Raw genomic sequence first — 26,292 nt, forward strand, 5'->3', positions numbered from 1 at the left:
GTTGAGTTTTTGTCCTTAATCTTTGCTTGCCACTGACCTCTTTTTTGTTGTTGTTGTTGTTATCAGCTGCCGATAATTCCGAGACGTGAGAATTCCTCTCACTGTACGTCCTTGTACTTATGACACATCACAATTCCTCTCCAGGACAAGATTGGAGCGAACATGAGCCAACACGTCAGGAAATGTTTCGTTCTTATTTGTCGTGGGTCAAAAGATAAAAAAAAAAAAAAATGACACTCTTTCTAAAAGCTTTTAATTACAAAGAAAGCAAAAACATTATGCTTATAAGGTTCAAAAACAAAAAAAATGTTTGGAAAAATCTCACAAAATGAGGACAGTTGCGATTTATTATGGTGATAAAATGTACTAGAAAAAAATATTTATTTAAAATTAATATTACGACGTAAATAGAAGCATTAAAGTACATTGTCAATTAATGGCAAATATATAAATTTCGTGAAGTGTACCTAATAATTTGGGTAGAAGGCAACTTAAAAAAAACCTTGTGGACTAAGAAGTATACAAAAATTAATTACAATTACAATTCAATTTATCTTTTTTATTGAAATTGTAAATCTTTTTTTCAAGTGTTCTGAATATTTTGGTTTAGAGACATGGATGGTGCATGAAAAGACAAAATAAGTTGAAGTCAATATTTAAATAAAATTCATTTAAAATTAAGATTTAAAAAAATAAATAAATAAAATAGGGCCATTTTGGGCAGGTAATAAACGTCCCGTTAATTTATGCACAACATTTATGTAAATTAATTTTCTGAAGTCTTGCTTGTGCTGATGCCAGGTTAACACCCCACCCCCCCACCCCCCTCCCCTCACTCCCACCCCATCCCACGACTCCCAAGGCGAGACGCGTCCTTCCGTGCGCAACTTCCATCAAGTCAACACGCAACTCAACTTTGTGGACCACCCCCGATGGCCCTGTGGACTTTATTTCTTGCGATGTGCGCGTTTCCTCGTGGGTACGGTAAGACCAACCAACATCACACTTCCTTTCCACGCAATTTCCAAAACATGATGCCACTGAAATGAATGACATCGCTTCCATGTCAAAAAGATTCCACGGAGTCGGCGCATCCTCACGCGTTGCACGGCTGCTGCGCGGATGGCAAAGAGAGGGCTCGAACCTTGAGCAACTGCAACGACCTTCCCTACATCTCCCACTTCCACGCGTGCAGGTAAAGATCGCACCTGGCTTTATTTGTGCAACCTTTGCACCTCCTGCTATAGGCTGACACTCGATTTGTTTAGTTTGCCCACAATTCCGGTGGCTTTTAATGGGAAAATTCGTTAATTGCATCTTAGGTGGAGATTTTTCGGGAATCGCCTCAGGATTGCAAATCAACGCCACACATTGTGGTGGGACAACATTTTTTGAATTTGAAATGCGTCTCTGCAGCACTCAAAACAGCTGGTCCACATATGGAAGTCCGAGGAAGCATTTTGGGTCAACTTGTCACTCATTTTGGGCTCATTTGCCTCCACGAGCGCTGAAGTTGAACTCAAGGTCCGCAAATTTCTGGTATTTGATCCTGAATCAGGACAACCCTAGACGAAGTCAAAGCAGAAACTAAACATATAAAATTGTTTGTTATTAATATGTTCATGAATTGTAAAGAAAATTTGCATCATGAATTTTGTCATTCGCACACTCACCAATTCTTGGAACCCGATGTTAAGCGATGATGCCTGCATTGTAATAGCGGATGTCGCCATCCGGTGGCCAAAGTGTGAATCACACTTGTATCTTCAATATTTGCTTGCCTCTCATTCCAATCTTTTATTATTGCGCTCTTCCAAAATGAATAGTCACAAAGATGTGTTTTTTTGTGTGTGTGGTGCAGACTGGCCCAAGAACAATGCTGCACCGCGGTCGTGGAGCAGCGGCTGTGCGACAACGGCGCCTCCATGGCCACCTGGCAGGAGGCTTGCGAGAGGCACTTCTTCCCTGGCCAGCCTTGGGAAGCCCAAATCGCCAAGGTGCAACATCACCGTCACATCCCAGCTATGCATTTTTTTTTAATTTAATTTGATCCTCATTCCACTCATTTGTGCGTTCAGAAGTGCTGTGACTGCTGCATGTTGGGCATGGCGTCAGCGGACCAAGACCCGGCCTGCGGGTTGAGTTACATGTCGCTGGGCAAAGAATGCGACCAAGTCGCTCGAAACTGCTGCGTCAAAAACAGCACGAAGGGATTTAATTCGACTACAGGTGATGCACGCTTTTGTTGGTTGAAGAAATGATACTTTAACTACCACTTTACACGCAGTCGTTAATGTTAATTTAATGTTAATGTTAATTTGAAATGTGGTGGTTTTGCAATATATGTCGGCTTTGTTTGTTCCTATTACCATATTGTTGCCATGGCAACGCATACGCAATGAGTTCCCCCACCCCCTAAAAAAAATGTACATAGTCTAGACGACAATTATCTTGAAATGCGGCGTATCGCTCTTATCTATGTACCATTGAAAGTAAGGCCATGTTCCAAAAATATGTTCCGACAAACATGTTGGACGTGCATATCGTGTGACGGACATCGTGTTTTTGTTTTCAGCACAAGTTACCTCACAGATGAGCGCGACTGGTTTCGCGATGCCTCACGTGGATTTTACGTTGGTGCCTCTCATGACGACAGACAACTGCACAGGTTTGACCTTTTTAATGACCTATTTTTTTAAAAATCTACTTATAGTATTTTAATTTAAGAGATGTATTCCTCGTCTTTAAACTCTCCAGTTTTGAATTGCACCCAACGTTGCATTGAGGACGGCGTGTGCGCTTGTTACGTTGGCTATCGACTCCGACGCGACGGGATGACCTGCGATGGTGAGTCGTGATATTCCGTTTCAGTTTTGAATTCATACAAATACTTCTTCCTTTTGTTTGATGCTGCGCGATCCTGTTGGTAGATATTAACGAGTGTCTGCTCGGCGCTCACAACTGCGTCAGCGGTCAAGCGTGCATCAACACGGAAGGCTCGTTCCGCTGCCAACGGGAAACCGGCTGCGGCGCCGGGTACGAGATCACGGACAGTAACCAATGCATAGGTAACGTCGGGAAACAGCGTCGTCATTCACGACGAAGTCCATGCCTCATTTGAGATTTCCTATTTATTGCAGATATTGACGAATGTGATTTGGATATTCATAACTGCGACCCGGATTTCGAGTGCACCAACACCGAAGGTTCCTTCCGATGTTATCCCAAGATGAGGTGTTCTGAAGGTTTAATTCAAGACGCTCTCGGCAATTGCATCGGTAACTAGGATGACACTTTAAAGTCATACTTTTTTTTGCGATCCTAGAAGGTTTTTGGCCTTAAAAACTTGACTGTTCCTTTTGGGGAAAAAATGCTGGCGCTTTCTGATGGTATTTGCGGACCAAGCATGGAAACCGACTTGCTTTGCTGCCCTCTTGTGGTACATGAAGGCAATTACAAACCTTTTAGAGTGTTTTGTTCATGACAACGGAAAACGCGGATCTGCCATTGTGGGGTAAAATATTTTTGGACTGGCAAATAGGTTCGAACGTCCAAATAATTTTTACACCATATCATTAAATAAGCGTTGAGACATAAAAACAAACCCAATGTATAATTTGACATTACAGTAAAGCCTCGGTATTCAAGGGAAACATAAAAATCTGTTGAAAAGTGGTTGCAATTGCGCGTTTACGCCACAAGATGGCGTTAAAACACTAAAATAGGCTGAAAACGCACTAACACCCCGATCATTTTTTAGTTTAATTAAAAAAAAACATTCTCACAGTAGACATAGAATTATGGCAATAATTTAGTGTCAACAATAAAACAATAAAATTAAAGCATGCCTATAAACAATGCCTATCTAAAAATCATTAAAAAAAGACGCTAGCACTAACACTTTGCTCACAAAGTATTAAATCGTTAATCTCACCACTTGGCATTTACAGACGATTATAAATGTTAAGGAATATTGTGCAAGAAAATGAGAGAAACAGAAACATACTTTGACTTTTGGTGCACTTTCTAAAACGACGAATAAAACAGGAAATATTAAACAGATGACAAACAATGAATTAAAACTTAACAAGATTCCACCCGACACAGCCAAAATAACACTTTTATTGCTTTGGAGCAAATAACACAAATAATAAACTTGTGCCACTTAAAACTGACTTGAGGCCATCCATTGTGGTGGTTTTTAACCAAAAATGTGTCGGCTTTAGCCAGGGAAATTAGGACTGGTCTTTTGCTTTTATGAAACATTTCTTTTGCATGCTTGACACAAAATGCATCCTCCCGTTTAGACATCAACGAATGTGTGGCTCCCTCAAATCCGTGCCAACCGGACTTCGCATGCGTCAACACGCTGGGCTCGTACGTCTGTAACCGGAACACGATCACATGTGGACGAGGCTACCACCTGAACGCGGAGGGCACTCGCTGCGAAGGTACGCGCTTTTCCGATTGGACCCGTTTGGAATCTCAATTATTTTGTTTCTTTCTCCGACAGATGTGGACGAGTGCCAGGCGGGTTTGTGTCGGGGCCACGGCTGCGTCAACATGGTGGGCACGTACCGTTGCACGTGCAATGATGGCTTTGTGTTCAACAGCAACAGCAGGCTCTGTGAAGGTAAAAAGAATATTTGATTGAATGTCTGTCGAGTGTCTTCCAGTGAGCGGCGGAAGCCCCGAGCAGCTTTTACGACCTGAATTGTGATAGCCATGATGTTAGATGCAACTTTAATTGGACCGCAGTCATGAGTTCAAAATTCAAAATCATGCTCTCCATTCAAATGAATGGAAATGACATTAATCCGTTCCAGCTCTGCATAAAATCCAACAAAAATGTCTTTAGAATATGATTTCGTACTTTACAAAATATGCACACTAGAAAAAGCCCACCACTTTTTTTTAAATGCATTTGTCGTCCACTTTCAAGATATCGACGAATGCAAGCATTATCCCAGGAAGCTCTGTGCCTTTGAGTGTGAAAACACAGAAGGGTCTTACCAGTGCAGCTGCTCCGCCGGCTTTCATCTATCCTCCGATGGCAGGAATTGTGAAGGTGATGAATTACAAAAAAAAAATGAAACTGAAGAAAATCAAGCGTTCATATTCTTTGGATTGGACTGCCTTTTTTTTTTTCAGACGTCAACGAATGTGAGTCGAACCCATGCAGCCAGGAGTGCACCAACGTCTACGGCTCGTACCAGTGCCACTGTCAAGATGGCTACCAGCTGAGTGACATCGATGGGAAAACGTGCGAAGGTGCGGCTTTGACCTGCGAGGCAAACTATACGCAGGTGTACCTAATAATTTGGGTGCGGCGTGCGCATGATCCATCGCCACTCACGTGTCGCTGCGTTCCGTTCACCGTCAGATATCGACGAGTGCGCGCTGCCCACCGGCAGCCAAGCGTGCGCCTACCGCTGCGTCAACTCACCGGGGAGCTTCTCCTGCGCCTGCCCAAATGTGGGCTACACTCTGGCGTCAAATGGCCGCACATGCCAAGGTAAGGCGAGCACTTTCACTGCATGTCGATAAATCGTTTGCTATGATAAAAAAAATAATAATAATTGATGCAGACTCACATGTGCCGATACGGATGGATGTGTTTTTAGATATTGACGAGTGTGCAACCGGGAGCCACTCTTGCGGCGCTTCGCAGACCTGCTTAAACGTCTACGGAGGATACCGATGCTTGGTCTTCAGTTGCCCGGCTTACTACCGGAAGTCGATACCCGGGTGAGCACACTGTTGGGCCAGCTTTTCTGCGGGTGGCGTTTTGATCATTCTTCTTCTCCGGATTGCCTGTGGGGCAAGGGTGGGCACATTTTTGGGCCAGGAAATTTATAGATGAGGTACATAAATAAATCGTAAAATAAAATAATAATAATAATTAATTCTCATTCATAAATAGTATGTATTATATTTTATTAATCAGAATAATTCTCTAATAATTGAATTAAAAAATTAGATATTTTATTTTTCACAATAAATATTTGACAAATATTTTGTCATTTATAAATGATTTTATTCATACACATTTTTAAAATAAAATGTGTTAAATTTATTGAATATAAAATGTATTTAATATAATTTATTTAATATAAAAATGTATTCATTTATTTAATATAAATTTTATATGATGTAATAAGTTGTCCGTCATTGTTGCGGACATTTAATTTCCAGTGTTTTTGCCGTATAATGTATAAGTGCGTGTTAGTCACCATACGGCACAGTAACCTTTTTTTTTAAGTGTTAAATTAATGTAAGATATATAATAGGACTCTTAATAATGTCGGCAGGATTAATAAAAATTGTGGCCCTTATATGGCCCGAGGGCCATATTCTTGCCCACCTCGGCTGCCCTAAAATGTTCATCTGAATGTCTCGTCGCATCATTTAAAATGAGAAGGGACAGCCTTTGGTTTCCGTGTGAGCTTCAAAAATATAAAGAGTACAGGAAATGAATCAATGTCAGCATCCCTCGTCTTGTCCGAGCGTCCCCCACCAACCTTTCATCTCTCCCTTCCAGCCGTTGCGACCGCGTAGCCTGCAAGTTCACACAGGACCCCCCGTCGTGTTTGTCGTTGCCCCTGAGAATCACCTTCTACAACGTCACCGTCCCCATCTCCACGCCCGTCCCCGTCGACATCTTCCGGATGGGCCCGTCCCGACCCGTCCCGGGAGAGCAAATCCAGCTGAGGATAGCGTCCGGAGACGAGCTGGGCTACTTTGCGGCCCGCGAGGGAGTCATCTCGCTGCGGCGCGCCGTCTCCCAGCCTCAGGATTTCCTTTTGAGCCTGGAGCTAAGGCTGACCCGCTTCGGGACGTCCCACCTATTCGTGGCCAACGTCGCCGTGTTTGTCATGGAGGCGCTACTGCCTTCAACATCGGGACCATTATAGAAAAGAAAAAAAAAGGCCCCACACTCCATTTATTCTCACTTACTCCCACCTCCTAATCACATAACGGGGACATTTTTGAGGATGCTGCATAATTCATTTTCTTGTATTCTTTTCATTTTTGTCTTTTGTGTATCACATCATTTTTTTATAAGGAGCTTCAAAATTAAACGGTGGCCACACTATACCTAACGTGTACGCAAAATGCTCATTTGAAAGAGTGAGCACATCTGCCTCACAGGCCCGGAGTGGCCCATCTGGACCACCGTGAAAATTCCCGATGGGCCGGGACATGCGAGGCCGCTGTTGAGTCACTCCTTCTATTCCTTGATCATAATTTATTTATATTTAATACATTTATAACAATCAAACCGACAATTGGTTTTAATCTAAATTTGATTCTTAAAGGCAATGTCAATCAAAATATTTTTTTTTTCCACAATAGCAGTGAACCAACATGGCTGAGAAATCAGTGTTTGTCATACCATCCACAGTCAAAAATCAAATGCACACAACACATTTATAATACAAACAGGAAAAAAAAAATAATTTGAACGAATGAGCCATCAGTGATTCGATTGGCTGTTAGCTAAAACATGCAAATCAGTTGCATCAAATTACCTCTCACTGGGAAATCAAAGTTGTTTTTTTTATTTTTTATTTTAAGAGAAAAAAAAACATTTCAAGGTAACTCTTGCATTGGGGCAGCAGTACACTCTTCAACCTGTTAGAGGGCGCTGGTTGGCCGTTGACCGCACCATGACTAGATGGCCTCTTTCCATCCCATCTGTGTGGCAGCTTCTCTTCGTGTACCTTTATTTGCGTTTGCAATTAAACCGTCAGAAAATGCATGTGAAAATGACCTTTACACACACGCCCCCCCCCCCCCCCCCCCACACACACACACACACACTACCTGCTTCTTCTCTTCAACGTTCCTGCTTCTGAGAGCAAGTTTTTCCAGTCATCCTCAGCGGACGGCAGGAAAAATAAGCTGGCCACTTGAGTTTTGGGCACCCTGGGGCCCCCGGCCAGCATCAGCACGGCGACCCAATTAGCGGTGGAACCGCTCATGATGGATGGTGCCCGCGAGTGTCGGTGTCAGGTCATTAACACCTCATCTGCAGTAGCCGCGTCGGTCAGCTGGAGAAACGCAAGCGGACACTTTTGATTTTTCCAGTGTTCCACTTTCCTGCGAGGGGTTGATAAAAAAAAAATATAGCATAACTGCGGTGATGGTGAATCTTTGGATCGGAGGAGAGGGGGGGGGGCTCCTTGACAAAATAGCACATTCATCATTTCATATGTAACAGGACAATAATTACAGTATCTGTAGTTTGGGAATCTTATTTTTGGAGTGAGGCTTGTTTGGATGTGTATTACTTGACAAAATGTTGATGTCGTGATGTCACTGGATCACATCAGTATAGATTTTTTTTGGCATCGGGGGTCCGACCGCATGGTCTTGGCCGCGGAGTCGGCGAACAACTTGGACTCACCTGCTGGCTGGATCTGGTCCCTGTGCGCGTTTTTTTTTTTTTTTCTGTGGTTTTATTTTGAAAGCCTCACTTGTATTCACTCGGGTAAGTGTTATTGTAGAGATGGAGCGTCGGGTTTGGACGCATCCCCTTCGGGAAAGGAGGCTATTCAGGTGCTGCCAGGTTTCTCCGGCGGCGGCTTTTTAATATCCAAGTGTTCTATTCTCTCGCCGCAGATCGGTGAACAAGAACACCGTCAGCGCGCGTTGCCACAAGGCCTGCCAGCCCACCAACTTGGCTTGCGTGCGAGACCCCGCCCACATCGTCACCTACACCGTCCTCTCGCTGCCCACCTACAAGGTCATCCCTGAACCCAAAGGTGAACCCGACGGCGTTTGAATCTTCCGCTCCGTGCTGGATAAACGTTCACACTTTCCTCCCTGCAGAAATCGTTTTCCTGCGGACGGCGTTGCCGTCTCAGTACGCCGACGGTAACACCGACGTGCTCTTCGAAATGCTGACGGCGGACGACGCCTACGATGTCGTCAAGCGCTTTTATCAAGGATATGTCATTGGTAAGTCCAAACGGATGAATTGAAAGCTCATTTATTTATTTAACTCATTCACTACCAGCCAAGTAAAAAAAAAAAATCGTTGACGTCTTTAGCCGTCATTGGAAGTCGATGAGTCAATGGGAAAAAAAAACACGTAGCACCAAACAAAAATGTCACGCACCTTTTTGCGTTCTGTGACACGGATTTTACATTTCATACACAAGACAATTCAATGTTCTTCACACAAAGATGGTCGAGAGAATTGAATTTAGAAAAAATGCCTAAAAGGCCTTTATCAAAGGAATGTCTTCAATATTTTTAATCTGACTCCCACGTAACTCACCAAGCCGGGCTAAGCCACACGCATTCAAAGTCACAGATACTACAGTGTAGTTTTAAAAAAAAAAAAAATCTTTTTGGAGTACTGCATTGAATTTTATCCCGCCCTTGCCCGTCTGCGCCATTTTTTCCCCAGGTGTGGTGCGCCAGGTGAGGCCAGTCGCCGGGCCGCGGGACGTCAAGCTGCAGGTGGCCTTGAACTACATCAAGTCGGGATTGGTCTCACACCGCAACGTCGTCGTCATTCACATCTACATCTCCGAGTTCTGGTTCTGAGCCGGATCGCATCCACGGGGCGAAGTATTTCCTGGAATTGTTTAATCCATTCCAGATTTGCAACAAAAATCTAATGTATGGTTTGGGAAAGTGGAATGTTGAAGGCAATTATCACCTCGGGGTGCCCAATTGCTTTGCATTCTATGGAATCATTGTTGAACATTTTTTGCCTGGGATTTTGGAGATATGAAGACCAAGTGTCAACTTAATGGTACTATTAAAAAAAAAAATGTGCACGGAGAATGTTTGGGCAAATGTGCTTCCGTCAGATGCAGCTTTGCAAGTATTTTTTCATACAGAAAATATACATGGATATAATGTCATGGTTTTTTTTGTAAAAAAAATATGATGATAACTTTTACACTGGAATTTCTAGCAAAACCATCCAACTGTGCAATTAGTTGTGACAATTAAAGACTAATTGTAGTGACTGTTTTACACGGAGAAAAGCCACCACATCCTCCATCAGCCAACTTGCAGCGAATGTAACAGAGGTTCCCTCAAGTCATCCAAGTCTTGCAGAATGTCCTGTTTTCCCTGTAACTTTACACGGCCAGTTTCCTCAACAAACTTCCAGTTTGGTGAGGAGATTTCCACTTATTTCCGCTCGCAGGGATGAATAATCAGATATACAATACTGGAAATGTTTTGTTCTGTAAATAACTCATGTTAAAGATGAAAAATGGCTTGAGGGCGAATACTTTGCCACGTATATATAATCAACTGATCTGACTTTGACCACCACCGTCGTGCTGCACATGGCCAACCAAAACACAGGGGGGCAACCATAGCGAGGGGGGGGGGGATCCTGTGATCTAAACTTGACCACACTGCATGGAAATCCCAGATGCGTGTCCTGTGGCAACAACTGTCCCGCAACTTGTCTCGTATAAATGAAAATCTGGACCGCAGACTTTAAACATTGCACTCGCTGAATGGATTTCATATGTCGCTGTTGAACTTGTGTGAAGGATTATTAACTTAACGGGTGTGGGTGGTAATTATATGTAATTAAACGTTGCAGATGTCAAATTTGCAATAAATGTTATCTGCACCTCTGATTCACCTACTCTGAGCGTTTGTTTTCATTGAAATGCGTGAAATACGCATGAAAACACCAGCACATGTTTTGACTCCGCCCCTAACTGCGACTCGACCAATGAGCTTTTAGAGTTACGTCCGCGTTTCCGTCATTCGTATGAAGCGAATAAACATGGCGGCTACTACTAACACAGATGATTTTTTAGCGTCTATCGCGCTTATTTTGAATGAAAAACATTGCCAGCAACACTTGGAAGCTCTCAAAACGTTTACGAGCGCATTGCGGGACCAGAAATACAGGTGGGAACAAAGTCGCGTGTTGTCTCGTTGTTCGAAGCGTAGTTGTTAGCTTTTGCTAAGCTAACCGAACTGTCATGCATACAACGAAAGTCATCATTCGTCTGTGTAAGAGCTGAGTATGCTTGTGTATTAATCTCACTTTATATAACGAGGAGGAATTAAAACTAATGAAATTAGAGTAAGTGAATGTAGTGACCTCATTCAGCTGCGTCACACTGATACAAAGAAACGTTAAAAGTTAATAATCATTTCGGTCCATTTGCTGCAGCACTAATGATGACCTAAAAAAAAAAAGACCATAAAACGTATTCTAAACACTGCTGCATGTACCTCAATTACTCATTTAATTTTGAAATTGCCGCTTGGTCATGTGATAAAAGAAATGTTGTCTTCTGACATTTTGTTTGCTCAACCTGCAGGGATGTTGTGGACAGAGAGGCTTTCTCCACTCTTCTGAAGCTCTTATCCCGACTAAGTGACGAGCTCCAAGCCGATCAAGACCTGAAATCCGTCGCCTTGCCGCTGCAGCTCGCTGCTGAGTGCTTCCGGGCTTTGAGGAACTCCTGCGTGGAAAGTGCTCGCAACCAGAGCCTCCTCAGGTAACAACATGCATAATTCACGTGTGTGTGTGTGTGTGTGTCAATACGTCAGCATGTTTCTTCTTTCAGGGAACTTGGTTTTGTTGATGTTTCCATTCAACTCCTGAGATTCCTTCACACAAATGTAAAGAGCGCGGATGGCGTTATTGAGTGTAAGTTATCAATTCTCAATGAAAACTTTTAATAGCACAGTAATTCCATTTATCTGTTAAACGTACATACTTTAGATACAAGGTGTTTTAAAACTGGCTCAATGATTTACATTGAGGTGAAATTTCAACATTTAATGTTTCCCAAAACAGTGGGATGTAAACATGTTACTCTATAAATAAATAAATATAATATACGACAAAAAAATAAAGCCTACTGACAAATAGACTTAATTTTTTTCTAAAATTGTGTTTGAAAAAAAAAAAAAAATTGTGATTTTGTTCTCTTTAACCCATTTTTCTTCAATGATCTTTTCTAGCTCTGCGTTGTGGGATCCAGTTTCTTGGCAATCTATCCGTGGGGAACCAAATGTGTAAAGATGACATTTGGCGGCTCAGTTTTCCAAGTCTGCTCTTGTAAGTTGATGCAATGGCCAGACAATTTATATGATATTTTTATCAAGTTGGGAAAGAAAATGTAAACATATAGTCTAATATTTCAGAGTGAGTACATAAAATGCTCATCACAAGCACATTTCACCACAACGCGAGCAGGCAGCTGCTGAACGCGGACGACGAGAAGACGGTGAGCTACGTGTCCATGGTGTTGCACACGTGCCTGGATGAACGCAAGGTGGAAGAACTGGCCGAGACGCACAACATCCAGCTGGCGCTCAGGGTGATGGCGCTTTGCCGAACCCAACCCGAACTGGACTGGACGTAAGCGACGATTGGCAAAATAGTCCATGTCGCAGTGGAGTCCGCTTTTTTAAAAACATTTTTTTAATATTATTTACTTTTTTTTTTTTTAACAGAGTCCTGATTGCAACTCAGCATTTTCTCACGTCTGCCGCTCTGGTTGAGAACATGTACTCTGCAATGTCCCCCTGTGAAAGGTAATTATTGTTCATTCATCCACAAATATTCTCTATGTGAATGTTTTTCTCACTTCAGGTTGTGTTTTAATTTTATTATTCAAAAATTCGAAGCAAACCGAGCTGGACTTGGACCCTCCCTGATCTGCAGCGTTAAATTTTTAAGCTCTGAAAAAAAAAAACCATCAGCCGAAAATGTGCCACATTTGTGTTTTTTTCCAGGCTCACCCTCTTAGAGCTGATCTCTGCCCAGCTAAGCGGCGGCGAGTCACTGGATAGCGGCATCCCTCCCGGCGTGGCCCGTTTCCTCGCCTCCTCCTTCCAGAAAGGTTGCGGAGCCGTGCTGAGCCTCGCCACCAGTTCGGCCTCCAGCGACGAGGTACAGCATGTCCGTGACCATCTAAAAAAAAAAAAAGTCCCATTCATGCCTCTCAAAACTAAAGTCTGAGGTCTTTTTATTGATACATTGCTGGAGTTCCGTACGTCATTCAATGTACGTTATTTGTTGTCGGTGTAAAAAGCAGGATTAACAGGATTTGACAGTCTATTATCAGCAAAAACAAGGCGGATCTTAAAATACTTCATGCTGTCACTCTTGTTTCAAATTTACAAACAAAATAGTACGCCACCATCTACTGTCCGGCAGTGGAATTACACCCAAAATAAAGAGGCGGTTGAACAAAATTATTTTAAATTGTACACAGCAGCTGACATGGAACCGTTTACTGTAAATGGTATTGCAATTCCACGCAGGTCCTGCAGGAGGCGCTGACAGTGATCAGTCTCCTCGACGTCTTGTGTGAGATGACGTCACACCAAGGACAGTTCATGTTCCTCCGGGACCATCCGGACCTCCTGGTGACCACCGTAGGTAAATCAAATCCCAAACCTCCTCGAAGAGACCCGCCTCCCCCGCCTCGCTCCTGTCGTAAAGGTGTCATGACGGAAAGCAGATTCCCGCACGCATTCCGGCCCCGTAGTCAATAAAACACGGATTTTAACGCTCTCTCTCCTGGTTTTCATCAGAGCTCCTGAAGCAGGTTCACACCATCGGGAAGAGCAGTAAGAACATGTTCAGCTCGGCTCAGAATTTCGATGCCCCGCTTGACGGGGAGGCGGACCCGTGCGGCCAATCTCCCGTCGTCAGCTTCAAGGCTCACCTCATCAGGCTTGTCGCAAATTTGTGCTACGCTCACTTCAACAACCAGAACAAGGTAGAGAGAGACGCATGTTGTGTAGAAATAACCGCATCGAGCTCGGATGAAACAATGAACAATCGGGAGTCTTCGGCTTTGGCGGAGGTCCTTACATTGTATTTCTTCGCTTTTATTTTCAAGCGAGATTGGATGTCGCGCTTTTTCTTTTTTTCTCGAGCGCGCGAGAAATTAGGCGGCCGCCAACTCAGCTGGACGACGACAGAAAGGAAATGAGTTGATGGACTCTGCGTGTTCCTGTCCTTGCAAAACATGTTCAGGCTCTCTCACTCACTCGCTCGCCCGCCCGCCCGCCGCCGCCGCGATTTTATCAGTTTGACTCCATCGCCTGCTGTCAACATCTCACTCGTCACATCAAGATAAATATTCCAGCGGCGTGGGGAGGAGGAGCTGGCCTCCGTGCGTGCCACAGTCCCGTTTAATAGGAAGCGATTGATGGAATGCTTGTGGGATGGACACCCTCAGTTGGCCTCGCCGTCATATTTATGGACGCTGATCTGCGGCCTGTCAGTGGTCAGAAATCACCCCGTATCTGTTTTCAGCACGTAAGTTCCAGTAAACCACATTTTACTCCGTTCACCGTCTGGAGCGATTGGAGCATAAGATGTCCTCGACAACTGGATGAGAATAAAGCCGAAGTCCGGTTGTTGCGATGGAAAATGCCGTTTGTTCTCGTCTTTGACAACAGCAACATTTTATTTTTTTTTCAGCTTGACTATGAGTTGCGGTGCTCTGTTTGGAGAGCAACCGCCGTGACAAGTGGAGGTCAGCAGCAAGCAAATGCAATAATTGGGCCGATAGACGCAAATAAATGATAAGAAGCAGATGATGCCGTTGTGACAGGCTGAGGCGAACCCACAACTATGCCGCTACTTTTTTTTTTTTTTCCCTGGAGGTATCACTTGCCTTCAAATAATAACTCGGAATTTTTAAACATGGGCTGTATTTCCTCACTTATTATAAGAGACAACCTCGGTTTTGTTGAGCGTGCTACAATTGGACAGGACATGAAGAGAATCTAAATTATAATTTTTTTTTATTTTATTTGATAAATAAACCGATTTGATTTGATTTGCATGCAAATTTGTTTCGTCAGGTGAGAGAACTGGAAGGCATCCCCCTCATTCTGGACAACTGCCGAATCGACAGCAACAACCCCTGTATCCTTGACGCGGGCTCACTTCTTTAAAATGACACATGGAATTCTGTAAGACTCGTCTCTTGGGCCACCAAAAGTGGAAAAAAAAAATGACGCTGTCTTGTCTTTCCTTACATAACACTCCCAGTCATCAGCCAGTGGTCCATTTTAGCCATTCGGAACCTCTTTGATCGCAACCCGAAGAACCAGGAGCTGCTGGCGTCTCTGGAGCGCCGCGGCGACGCCGACTACTCGGCGCTCCAGGACTTGGGCTTTCGCGTGGAGGAGCGCGACGGCAGCTTGTTGCTCAGACCCACCGAGAAGGACGCGTGAGGTTCTGGATTGCGGCCCTCGACCGGTTCAGGTTTTCAAATTGGGAGGACAGTTTAGGACCTTAGCAATGCTTGATGGTAGAGTATTCAAATGTACAGGATTTGCTTTGTAGAAAAGTGAAATTTAGGCTGAAGGACCTTCTAATGCTATTTTTTTTGGGATAAACTGCGCTATAATCCAAAGATTAGAATTATGAAGCAAGTATCATGATGATGATTGCATTTGGATTCAGGGATCGTGTTTTGGATAAACTACGCGATAAGAGACGCGACAAAAACTGCAACTTCATCTGGCGCTACGAAAGCCACAGACAGGTAAGATTCGTTAACGTGATATTGAAAAAAATGACAAGAGTATCAAAGAGCCCATAGTTCGCGAAAATCAATGGCGAGGAAAGCCTAAAAAAAACACTTTGACCAAAACGTGTCGGAGGTGGGGGTGAAAAGTGGCAGCAAAACAGGCCAAAATCCAAATGTCAGTTTCTAAAACAGGGCAAGTAAATTTTGAAACATTTCTGGACACTTAATTGACATAGCTCGAGAACTATTTGGTTCTCCAAAAGACCAGCATGTCGAGTATAGCTCTCAGAATGGAACATCCGGTAAGCTATTTCACGCGTAAGTATGATAGACCCAAGTTGTTGCAACTTGTGAAATTTAGTCAGCGCTTGCATGATTTTCTTTTTTTTTTTAATTAAATTAAATTGAAACGTACAATGCCAGTGACGTCTGCAGCCGTCAAAAAAAAAAGCAAAAGTTACTTCTCGTGCGCTGTTCAACCTCACAACGTTGACTTTTCACACCTCATGCAGCTTTTTCTTGACTTTTTATAAGCAAGCTAACTGTCTTCCCGCTTCGGCCAATAGAACCTGTCATTTACTTTTGCGTTGCGGCGACGAGCCGTAACTCAGGATGAGACGACAAGGCCAGAGAAGCGTCAGTTTACAGAATGGCGAGCCGATAAGCTGAACAGTCCTGACGCTTCAACAATCGTGTTGCTTTACGGGCCCGCCCGCGCTCTGTTTGCTCTGTCTCCCATTTTGTTAATGACAAGATGCACTGAAACAATCGGCCAGACTCTCCCCTCAATCCCGCCGCCATAGTGCGGGGAGCTTACGCGGTTCCGGTCCCCGAGGATTTCAGACAGCTAACAAAACAGCGCTTACTTGCGCTCGACCGGCTGGCTGCAATGCTTTTCAGCGACACAGGAAAGAGGCTGTGCGAGTCATTCAGCGCCGCCACGGCCGTCTGGTCACCTCCTATCATATTAGTCCGGCCCGCGACTTGTCGGGTTTCCCATATCAGCGTTTTATGCTGCATTGTGTTTGTCCCTTCAGCAAAAAAAAAATAATAAAATCCTTGTCCGTATTAGAGATCAGGCTTAATAAAGACATTTGTTTGCTCCCCATATTTTGTAATGACTTTATTGGAGCCAAGAAAGGCCAGATGCGAAAAAAAAAAAAAAACACAACAGGCATTAAGAGGAAGCTCAAAATGTATCAAGGAAGTCGCTTTTAGAAAGCCATAATTATAAAAAGACTGATTTGAATTCACCAGAAGTGAATTTCTGGTCTAGGTTGAATCGTAAAGGATCATCCTAGAATCTGGACTACGTTCATACAGCATGGATTATTTACAAGTTAGGAACAACCGTATAAACCCCCGAATAATTTAGAGCTCTCAAATGTGAAGCCAAGACAATATTAAAACACTTTTTTCAATGGCGACGTCCTTTCCATTTGTGAATGACATAAAGTGCCATGTTCCTCATATAAAAATATACTCTTCAAATGGTTTTTGTCACTTCTGGAAACCCTAAATAAACATTATTTAACACATGATTGGGTGATGGACCAAAAATAGCTGCCCCCGTTTTGGTCTGTGTGGTTAAGGCGCATGCCATCCACCCAGGCGGGCTTAAAGCGCGCTGGAGGCGTGGAATTCCGGGTCCGACGCATTCATGGGAACGTCCGCTGCGGCCCGACCCGGTCGCGGCACCGCGGCGGCCATTTCGCGGCCCTTCAAAAACAACAAAACAATGAACACAGTCGGGGGTGGAAAGTGCCACTCACGAGGTTGGATGCTAAAAATAAAAAAAAAAAAGCCCGTGATTGGCGAATAGGTAAAGGTGACATTTTAGAAATCGCGGCGACAAAAGGTGACAGATTTGCCTGAATATTTCATCAAGACTGACGACGCCGCAGAAATCCAGTTTGCGACAGTCGAGCGCAAAGGAGAAGCAAAGAAATGGTGAGTTGTTGTTTCCATCCTCTAGAATTATGCAATAAAGTCTAACATAAATTATTTACTTTTAATTTCAGTGTTCAAACAGAATACAGTGTGAGTTACAGTCATTAGTGTTCCCTCAATTTTGACTGCAGGACTTCCAGTTAAGAGTTTTCCATTGTCCCCCTTGTGTCGCCATCCTCGGAATTCATTTCCTTACATGTGCGACACCTTTTTTCCATATTGTTGGTTTCAACCAGATGTAAAAGCCTTTCAATAAAATGGTTTCTCTTGCAGGATCTGTTCTTTCCCACGGGAAGTGTCCATCTCCTGTCCTAAAGGATGTCAAAAATGTGCAAAATGTTTGAATAAATACTTGGAATCAAGCCGCTGACGTTACGTGCCGCTTTTCTACTTGCAGGTAAACACTTCGGATTTCTCACTGCAGGTGTTGCACTTGACGACGCAGCACCAGTGGAACTTGCAGTTGCACTGCCAGACCCGCGTGTAGTGGTGCGTGTCGTAGCCCCGACCGCAACACATCACGTTGCAACCGTCCGTGTGCGCCGACGTGCCGTTGCAGAGTCGACCCCGCGTACCCGTGCTCCCCGTGGCCTTGTCCTCCTCGCAGTAGTTCGGCGAGCGCTCCAGGTACACCAGGTCGGTGTCGGTGGGCTTCTGGTAGGCCCGGCCTTCCTTGAGGCGGAGGAAGGAAGGCTGGCGGAGACGCGAGGCCTGGACCGGCTCCACTTGAACGGCCCCACCGTAGCGTTCCTTGAGCAGGTAACCGATCTCTCTGAATTTGGGCAAGGTGATCCAGCAGGTTTTCGTGGTGCAGGAACCCGAAACGCCGTGGCACTTGCACTCCAGCTTCATCCTCTCTTCGAGGATCTGTTCACAAACACACATTTTTTTTTTCAGATCTCCATTTCAGCACCATCTTGCATCGCTTAGTTTGGAAAAGAAAATCCGTACAAAATAGGCGCGCTACTTTTTTCAGTCTCAGCAGGACGAAGACATGATGTACAAAACACATACTGTAAATCGAGAGGTAAACTCAACCGCGATTGAGATCTTGATTGATTGAGGTCCTTGGGTCTTCTAAGCAGAAACAGGGACGGGGTCTTTTTCTCTTATTTCACTTCTTTTTCAACCCGTGTCTGTAAATCTACTTACGTTCTGAGTGCAAGTACTTTTGCCACTTACGTAAGCAACCACCCCGGAGCAGTTTTACTAAATCAGTTTACGTCATATAAGGCATCGTCTGGTTCCAGATACTTTCAATGTGATTCTGTTGTCAAAAGTAGATCGTAGACCGATCTGTATCTTATCACGGTTTTTGGAATGCAGTAATCCCCCTCGATATCGCGGTTCATCTGTAATTTTTAAAGATGGTCTCTATATGGCGGATCTTCACTTATCACGGGTTGATCTTGGACATAACTCTCAACGAGGAGTCATTGTACCATTGGACCAGAGACGGGGTTTACTTCTTGACCTGGACTCGAGTTGACTCGCGTCACTTGTTTCGTTGACTTGGACTTGATCGGAGATGTTATCCGTACGTACGGGTTCGATTAATTGGCCACGACGCTCATGGTCTGACCTTATTGATCTTCTCGCTTTATGACGACCGGATACCGCACGTAAGACTGGATCGATAAGGTCACTCTAATCTAAGCAAGACCCGTCGTCTTGGTTTATGTCTTGGTCGAAACGTGTCTTATAAAAACGCTGGCGTGACCGTTGAGCAACTCTGAAATGGAATCGGATCGATTGTGCTCCCCTGGGTACCTTCCGTCCCGCCTCGTTGTTGTGCAGGTTCATCAGGCGTCGGGCGTTTTTCTTGATCTCGCGGGCGTCCACGAAGCGGCGCGAGAACTCCACGCCGTACTTGACGTCGGCCGAGCAGCCGCCCCACTTCCAGCCCTCGTCGCGGTCGTGGTAGCCCTGCTTGTCGCGGTCGCAGCCGCACTGGATCAGGTTGCCCTGGCTGCACGCCGTGGTCACCGCGTGCGCAACACCGGCAGCCGTGATGGCGTACGTGAAGGCCGCCTCCCGGCTACCTGCAGAGTCGGACGACAAAAAACAACAGAAATGTTTTGAAATGAAGAGAAAAGACCATCATGGAATCCATTTCACGGAACAAATATTAGAATGAAAGTTGTCAGTGCTACTGATGGTTTTTAGGCCAGAAACGAAGTCCCGGTTCGTCCAAACAAGCCATCTCTGGTGTGAGGTAACTCTGGCCAGCGGTTCTTTCAAGTAGCACAAGCAGAATGTGGCTTCGATTAGACGACGTCATCTGGTTTGCAGTACCAGACTCTGCAAGTTGCGCAGGCGGCAATGAAGCTTTTTAATTGCCCGTGATGCCGTAGGCCACCGAAAACACCGTCATACCATCACGGATGCCGACTTTCTCAGCCTTGATATTGGGACGCATCTGGATGGATCCCTTTTTTTGCCTCTTTAGTCAATGAGGACATGAAAAGCCAAGAAGATTTCCAAACCTAATTTTTGAAACATGGACTCGTCTGACCACAGCGGACTTTTCCACTTTGCGTCATCTCAGACACAGCCCGAGCCCAGAACTGGCTTCTGGATGTTATTCATATATGGTTTTCCCTTTGCAAAGGCTGAGTCTCACTTTGATTTATTTATTTATTTCAACCTTTTTTTTGTAGATGTAGTGACCAATTGCATTTCCTTAAAACGTTTCCCCCCCCCCCCAAACTCCTTCCAAGCCCGAGTGGTAATATCCTTTATGGACTCGTGTCAGTTTTTAAATGCCTGTCGTTCAACATCGGTTTCTCCTTTGCATGGCGTGATTTGGACGCATTCTCCGGATATTTTATGGATATTATGGTTTTGTCCATGGAATCCCCATAAATTCCTGACAATTATTTCTTGAGAAATGTTGTTCTTAGACGATTGGACCCTTTGCCCACATGGTGAAGCGCCAAAGCTTTCAAGGATGCCCCCTTAAGACGCAATTACGACACGATCGTCTATTCACAACTTACTTGTCCAATCTTGCGATCGTTCCTCGTGCGTTTTTCTGCTCGTGAAGGCCAATTTTTGTCCGCTAATTCCTGTCAAGTGTGCACAACGGCAGGCTGAAGTCATCAGCAGTTCTGGTTGACTTCTTGTCCAAACTTGAGGAAAGTGACATCTACTGGCTGACCAGAATTTTTTTTTTTTCTTCCCCCTCTGGATAAGCCTTCCTGTTTTGTTTTATGTGTTTCATCAATGGAATTTCTCACACATCTTGAATGTCCGTCGTTCGGCGTTCCACATTGTTTTTGCAAGCGATACGACTGTGGCCGAGCTTGACTGACACATGCCCATTTCCAAGCGTTTTTTTCACGTGTCACCGTTTGAACTGGAGAATAAACACCCCTTATATTTGATGGCATGCTGCGTGTGTGAAGGGGGGGCGGATTAATTTACTGGCACCACGGTGGGTCGGTGTAATACGATATCCGCCCGAGCCAATCAGTGTAATGCGTCCTCTCAACAGGCCGCGGTATTAATGCACCGCGTCTCGGGTAGAAGCCATTCTAATGGCGCCCCTCCAACCTGACAAAGTGAAACCATCGGGCTTGCGGTCCCCCCTCCCCGCTCCCCCCCATCCATAACTAATAACAAACTGAAGTCTTCTCTCATCAGACTAAATCTGTACAATCCACATATATTGTCCGCGGAGCATTTCTCAAGGCATCAGGCGCAGGCGACGGCCAAGCAGCCATCTCCTCTCGCCGTGATTTGTTTGGATTGTACAGCAGCGCATTGTTGCCATCCAGCTGCCGGCCGGGCCTGACTTCCATTAGTGGTTAGCGTGATTCAAACCCCCGGCTCTTTCTCAACGCTTAATGAGTTCAAAGGCGCGGCGGTCAAGCAGATGAAGTGGCGCAGATGGTACATTAGTGGCGTTTCTGTTGACGCTCTTGAGCAATTGCTGGCCAAATCAAAGTGACTTGTGTCACCGATGTCGGAGCGAGTCGTAGATGAGCGGCCGTAAAGCCTGTAAAGTGAAGTCAGAAATTTAGCACAGTTGGTTTGCTGACGTTGCGCTTTGGAGTGCCTCGTCGTTTCCCATAAGTGCACACACAGCATGCACAGAAACGGCAATGATTTAGGAGCAGGGATTGTTTTTTTTTTTTGTTTTTTTTTCAAGTCCAAGTTGAAAAGCAGGACCGGGACTTCGGGTGGCGTTGCCATTTTAGAGTGCCTCGTTGTTGCCGTAAGTGCGAGGGATGTGTGTGTGCGTGTGGGCGGGAGGAGGCAATGGCTTATTTCATTTATTTTTTTTAAATCGTTTTTTAATTTTGTTTTCACTCTACTGCACAGGTGTCAAACTCAAGGCCCGGGGGCCAAATCTGGCCCGCGACCTGATTTTATGTGGCCCGCAAAGGGGGAAGTCATGTGTGTCAACTTCCTGTTTCTAACATATTTATTTCACTTTTAACAACATTGAGATCTGAGATATTGTCGTTCATTTGTTAGCAATACTCCCCCTTTAAAATAAATTGTTGAACAAACAATTACTTCCTGGCTTCTGATTTCAAAACTTGCTAACCCATCAGTTTGTTTCGGTACGCGGTAACGTCATAACGGCCCTCTGAGGGAAACCGTAACCAAAAATGAGTTTGACACCGCTGCTCTACTGAGACTGCTAAATTAGCTAATGCGAACAAAAAAAATACACCTTTGTGTGCATTTTTTTCAGATAAGACGGAGAAGTTTTGAACAGCAGAAGCTTGTGGGTTTTTTTTTTTGGACCTGTCAACATCAATATGTTGTCCGCCTTCGTTCATGTTTCCAGAATTTTCTCAAAGTTTCTGCCATCGCGGTTTTTTTTTTTTCTGCCTGAGACCGCCAATTTTTGATCAAGATAACTCTTTTTACGTTCATCTTTTTGGGGAAAAAATAAATTCTCGAGTACTTAGAAACCGTAACAAATTATTTATACTTTGTTACTATTCACCACTCTATAAAATCAATATACGGTCGTGGAGAAAGTTCTTCAAACGAAGTCTCCGTGGGCAGCAGGAGCTCGATGCAGCGCGTACTCTTCTCGGCGGCGTTTACACGCCACAGAGTGAAAGGAGACATTTCCTTTTGACAAAAGAAGCAAAAGGATCCAGATGTCTGTCTCTGCGGAACAAAAGTGATTGCTCCCAGAGCTGCGAGATTAAACGCGTGTCCAAACCCGCAACTCGCAACGCCACCGCAACAAAACATTTCACATGGCAATACAATTTATAGAAGGAGGAGGGGGGGGGAGGGGTGCTAGCAATGAGGAGCCAACACGCTTGTGTGGGAAGCGGAGTGGACTCGAAGCTCTTTGACGTAAAGTTGTCACATCTTGATGCGAGGGTGACGTTGCGCTGACAAGTCTGCAGTCACATTTCGAAATCAGTTGGCTTGAATATATTTTAGGATGGGCTGTATTTTTCTCGGCTATTTTACCCCCAAAGGGGCTGCTTTTTGCCATTGGAACGTCATTTGCATAATGGATCCAATAAGAGCGGTCAACAGATTTGAATCGATCAATATATCTGAGAAGTCATTATTTCTCCTGCCATCCACAGTCAGAGTTTCATGACTTGAATTACCAGAATTCTGCTCAGATCGGGTCTAAGTTAAAAAAACGGAAAACCTGCCAGGTGATACCCGACGACCAGTCCCGGCCCGATTTAAGGGTTCGGTTTTGCAACAGGTGGATTTTTTTTTTTAATTTATTTTTGGAAACGGCATAGTTGTAAATGACAATGCAAGGTCTCAAGTGTGCAAGCTTTTACGGCTCACTTTGGTCGTGCTGCCCTACGGACATCTAATGGGTCCAAACTTGAACTGTTCTGATCCCTTTCCCATCTCATGGGTTTTACCTTAAGGGGCAGAAAACGCCTCTCAGTATTGTCATTTGTATGCTATGAAAAATCAAAAGTGAGTCGCTAATGGACTGACCTACTCTCAGCTCTTGTCCGAAGACCGTCCTCTCGCCCAGGGCCGAGCAGTTCCAGCGCCCGTAGCGGAACTGGTACTGGCACTCGTTGATGCCCAGCTGGGCGCCCTCCCCGATGACGATGATGGCGTCCGGGCGGCTCTGACAAAGCGCCCGCTGACGAGGCGCCAGGCCCGGTATCTTGTTGCAGATGATGTTGGCGCCCAGAGCGACCACGGATGACAGCGTCCTGTATGCAGACGGAGACCTGGATTAAGTCACGGGTCAGAACCGGATGCGGTTTTCGTTGACAAGGTTTGGTTTCAAAATGACATTTAATGAGGTAAGCGCATCATTAGGCACATCATTAAGTTCTACATCAGTGGTTCTCTAACTGGGGTTCCCGGATCCCAGGATGTCCATGAGCTGTGGAATGATGGCCCGACTTTTTTTTTTTTTTTTTTTTTTTTTTTTTTTAGTAATACTAAAACTTATATCACGACATAAATCTTACCGCTGCATGAATAATATATTTTTTATATTTGAAATATTCCAAGAATATATTTTTTGCCTTTTTAGTCTTTGAATTCACCATATCCCAACTTTTATCTTCTCTAAGAAAAAATGTGAATATATCTTGTAAAATTATGATTTTTTTTTACTTGGAACGACTTGGAAAAATTCCAACTTTATGACACCCATTTAGGCGCCATTACAGGTCCCTGGACTCAAATGTTCTCCCCCACTCAAAACTACAATAATGAGAATTATTATTTCTACTAATTAATCATAATTAATTGTACTTGCATGTTAATAAACAACATCTAAGAATTTGACCATAGATAATAGAGTAAAAAAAAATTGAAAAGACTAGATAGTCCAAGTCACATTTCTTTCTCCTTTTCTAAAAATATTCTGTCTCACCAAAGAGGAAGCCCAACAAGCCCACAGCACCTGCGTCCTCGCGCGGTTCGCCGTGCGTAAAAGTGATGTTATCCGAAGCGAGAGAGGTGCGCAAAAGGAGCGGCGCGGTAGGTGGGTGGGGGGTGCGAAGGGGGGTGGGGTGGGGGGGGACGTACAGGTAGCTACCGCTGGTGAGGATGAGGAAGATCTGCGGATAGTAGACGGACAGCAGCGCGCTGCGAGACGAGATGATGAGCATGGTTGCGCATTGAACGCAACTTGATTTCTCCTTTAATGCGAACCAAAATTAAAAAAAAAAAAAAAAGTCCTTTCCCAAGGCGTCCAGGTAGCTCGTGGGTTCAAGGCTTGCCCGTCGGTGCTCCAGCTCCAGCTCCGAGCTCCACTGGCGGTACGCCGAGGGTAAGCCGCTGCATCCCGAGGCCGAAGTGCGCGCTCCCACCTGGGCTGCGAGAGTGCGAGGGTGGGCGTGGTGCGGGTGTGGGTCGGTGGGTGGGTTCGTGGTTCGTGGTTCGTGCGCATCCGAAAAGTGGCGCTGTGGTTCTCTGCAGCCGCACATGATCCGACTGTGTCGCCCACCTCCAAGACCGGGCCGGCCCACCCCTCCATGTGATGGGATGAGACTATGCTTCAGTCACTGTGGATTGTTCCCCTTGAGCAATGATGAGGACAAATATTTAAAATAGATTGCATGTATAAGAAAATTAAAATATAGAGAAAGCAGAAGCTTTATTTTTTTTAAATCACTTACTTATGACTGTAAACCACTTTCTGAACATTCACACCACATTTGTTTCACGAATGAATGGAAATCCTACTCATTGTGCTCTTTGCAGTGTTTGCAATGTGGCCACCAGGGGGCAATATAGTAAAAGCAAAACTGCACATGGAGGAATTTCACAACTGACTCACGTTGCTGCAACACTTGTGATAGTTTTTGTCCTCTGCAGAGGATGAAGAATATATATGCTTGTAAGTAATGATTTATTGTCTGTCTACATGTGTTGCTTCGCCATATGTATTCAAACATCTGTTGCTTGGTGGCTGGTGATGCTGTTTGTTAGCCTGTCTATGGCGTTTTGCGTTGTGTGTTAGTCCCAAGACGCAAGTTGCGTGACTTTAAATAAATAACACGCCAGTGATTCTTTACTTACCACCAGGGGGCGCTCGCATACCACTAGTGGCCTTGTTAAAAAATAAATTATAATTCACTGGCATTGATAAATGAACAAATATAGTGTTATCTTATTAGATACATTATTCGTTGTGATAAAAAAAAATAATGCTTGGGCCAAGTCATCGCAATTGAATTTAGCGGATCCCTCCTTTGGGTAAATCTGGAGCACACATCTTTGCACAAATCCAACATCTTTTCATGTAGCCAAGCGTATCGAATCATTTTGTCACCTGGCGCTTTTTTAACATGCTGCTTTTCTTTGAATCCTTTTAGCAAAGAGTTGAGAGGTCACTCTTGGTGCTGTCCTGGCCTGGGATGTTGAGTTCATCAGCATTTTTGCGCCCACTTGTGGTAGCGAAGGGGGACGCATCTGCAGCTTCAAATTCAGGTAAATGCTCTTTTTAGTCTTAAATCATGAGCGTAATAATTGGAGAGAAAATTGTGAGCACAAAAAGGGGTCGTCATTGCCGTCTTGTTTATTTGAAAGCGTTTTGCTGTGGGACTGTCACGGAAATTAATAGGGAGTGTTGCGTTTAATTCCTCAGTTTCAAAGTATGAGCTTTTTTTTATTAGTTTCCTCCACAAGAGGACAAAGTATATATTTAATCCGTCGCACTCGTTAATTCTGGAAACCGTACTTTCAAATCTTTACAACCGCAGGGCAATTATGATTTTTTTTTTCCAAATAAATATGATGCGAGACGCCCCCGGAGGAAAGAAGGCTCTTTAATTCCAATTGATTGAAAATGTAAACAGTTGATACTCTGAAAAGATTGCACAAAGGCTCATTTGCCTCTTTTGAAAACTGTCCAATC

At 44.4% G+C, this 26,292-nt stretch overlaps 3 protein-coding genes across 5 annotated transcripts; 2 read left to right on the forward strand and 1 right to left on the reverse strand.

Moving 5' to 3' along the window:
- Window positions 1–857: 857 nt before the first annotated feature.
- fbln1 (fibulin 1) lies at window positions 858–10,319 on the forward strand. 2 transcript variants are annotated; one of them, XM_088287834.1, is made up of 17 exons: window positions 858–984; window positions 1,075–1,195; window positions 1,862–1,997; window positions 2,079–2,229; window positions 2,576–2,668; window positions 2,758–2,847; window positions 2,931–3,068; window positions 3,141–3,278; window positions 4,308–4,451; window positions 4,514–4,633; window positions 4,943–5,068; window positions 5,152–5,271; window positions 5,384–5,515; window positions 5,625–5,748; window positions 8,626–8,768; window positions 8,836–8,964; window positions 9,419–10,319. In XM_088287834.1, the coding sequence occupies exons 1-17, from the start codon at window positions 933–935 to the stop codon at window positions 9,556–9,558; spliced, it is 2,097 nt and encodes a 698-aa protein (XP_088143960.1). In that variant the 5' UTR covers window positions 858–932; the 3' UTR covers window positions 9,559–10,319. The 2 variants fall into 2 exon arrangements, with proteins under 2 accessions (XP_088143960.1, XP_088143961.1); XM_088287835.1 differs by lacking the exons at window positions 8,626–8,768; window positions 8,836–8,964; window positions 9,419–10,319 and adding an exon at window positions 6,542–7,026.
- Window positions 10,320–10,728: 409 nt separating this feature from the next.
- Window positions 10,729–16,614, forward strand: atxn10 (ataxin 10). Its single transcript, XM_088282426.1, has 11 exons — window positions 10,729–10,899; window positions 11,319–11,498; window positions 11,568–11,650; window positions 11,968–12,064; window positions 12,203–12,367; window positions 12,463–12,543; window positions 12,745–12,901; window positions 13,276–13,393; window positions 13,549–13,736; window positions 14,833–14,896; window positions 15,023–16,614. Exons 1-11 carry the CDS (start codon window positions 10,757–10,759, stop codon window positions 15,205–15,207), a joined length of 1,461 nt encoding a protein of 486 aa, XP_088138552.1. The 5' UTR covers window positions 10,729–10,756; the 3' UTR covers window positions 15,208–16,614.
- Window positions 16,615–16,628: 14 nt separating this feature from the next.
- Window positions 16,629–24,801, reverse strand: wnt7ba (wingless-type MMTV integration site family, member 7Ba). Of its 2 annotated transcripts, XM_088282455.1 has the most exons (5): window positions 24,459–24,801; window positions 23,403–23,629; window positions 19,227–19,498; window positions 17,876–18,323; window positions 16,629–17,767 (listed from the first exon to the last, which is right to left on the reverse strand). In XM_088282455.1, exons 1-5 carry the CDS (start codon window positions 24,539–24,541, stop codon window positions 17,706–17,708), a joined length of 1,092 nt encoding a protein of 363 aa, XP_088138581.1. In that variant the 5' UTR covers window positions 24,542–24,801; the 3' UTR covers window positions 16,629–17,705. The 2 variants fall into 2 exon arrangements, with proteins under 2 accessions (XP_088138581.1, XP_088138588.1); XM_088282462.1 differs by having other exon boundaries at window positions 17,623–18,323.
- Between the last annotated feature and the right edge of the window lie 1,491 nt (window positions 24,802–26,292).

Source organism: Idiotropiscis lumnitzeri, chromosome 2 (assembly GCF_059441095.1).
Source record: "Idiotropiscis lumnitzeri isolate Australia: NSW breed Sydney's pygmy pipehorse chromosome 2, RoL_Ilum_1.0, whole genome shotgun sequence".
NCBI lineage: Eukaryota > Metazoa > Chordata > Actinopteri > Syngnathiformes > Syngnathidae > Idiotropiscis > Idiotropiscis lumnitzeri.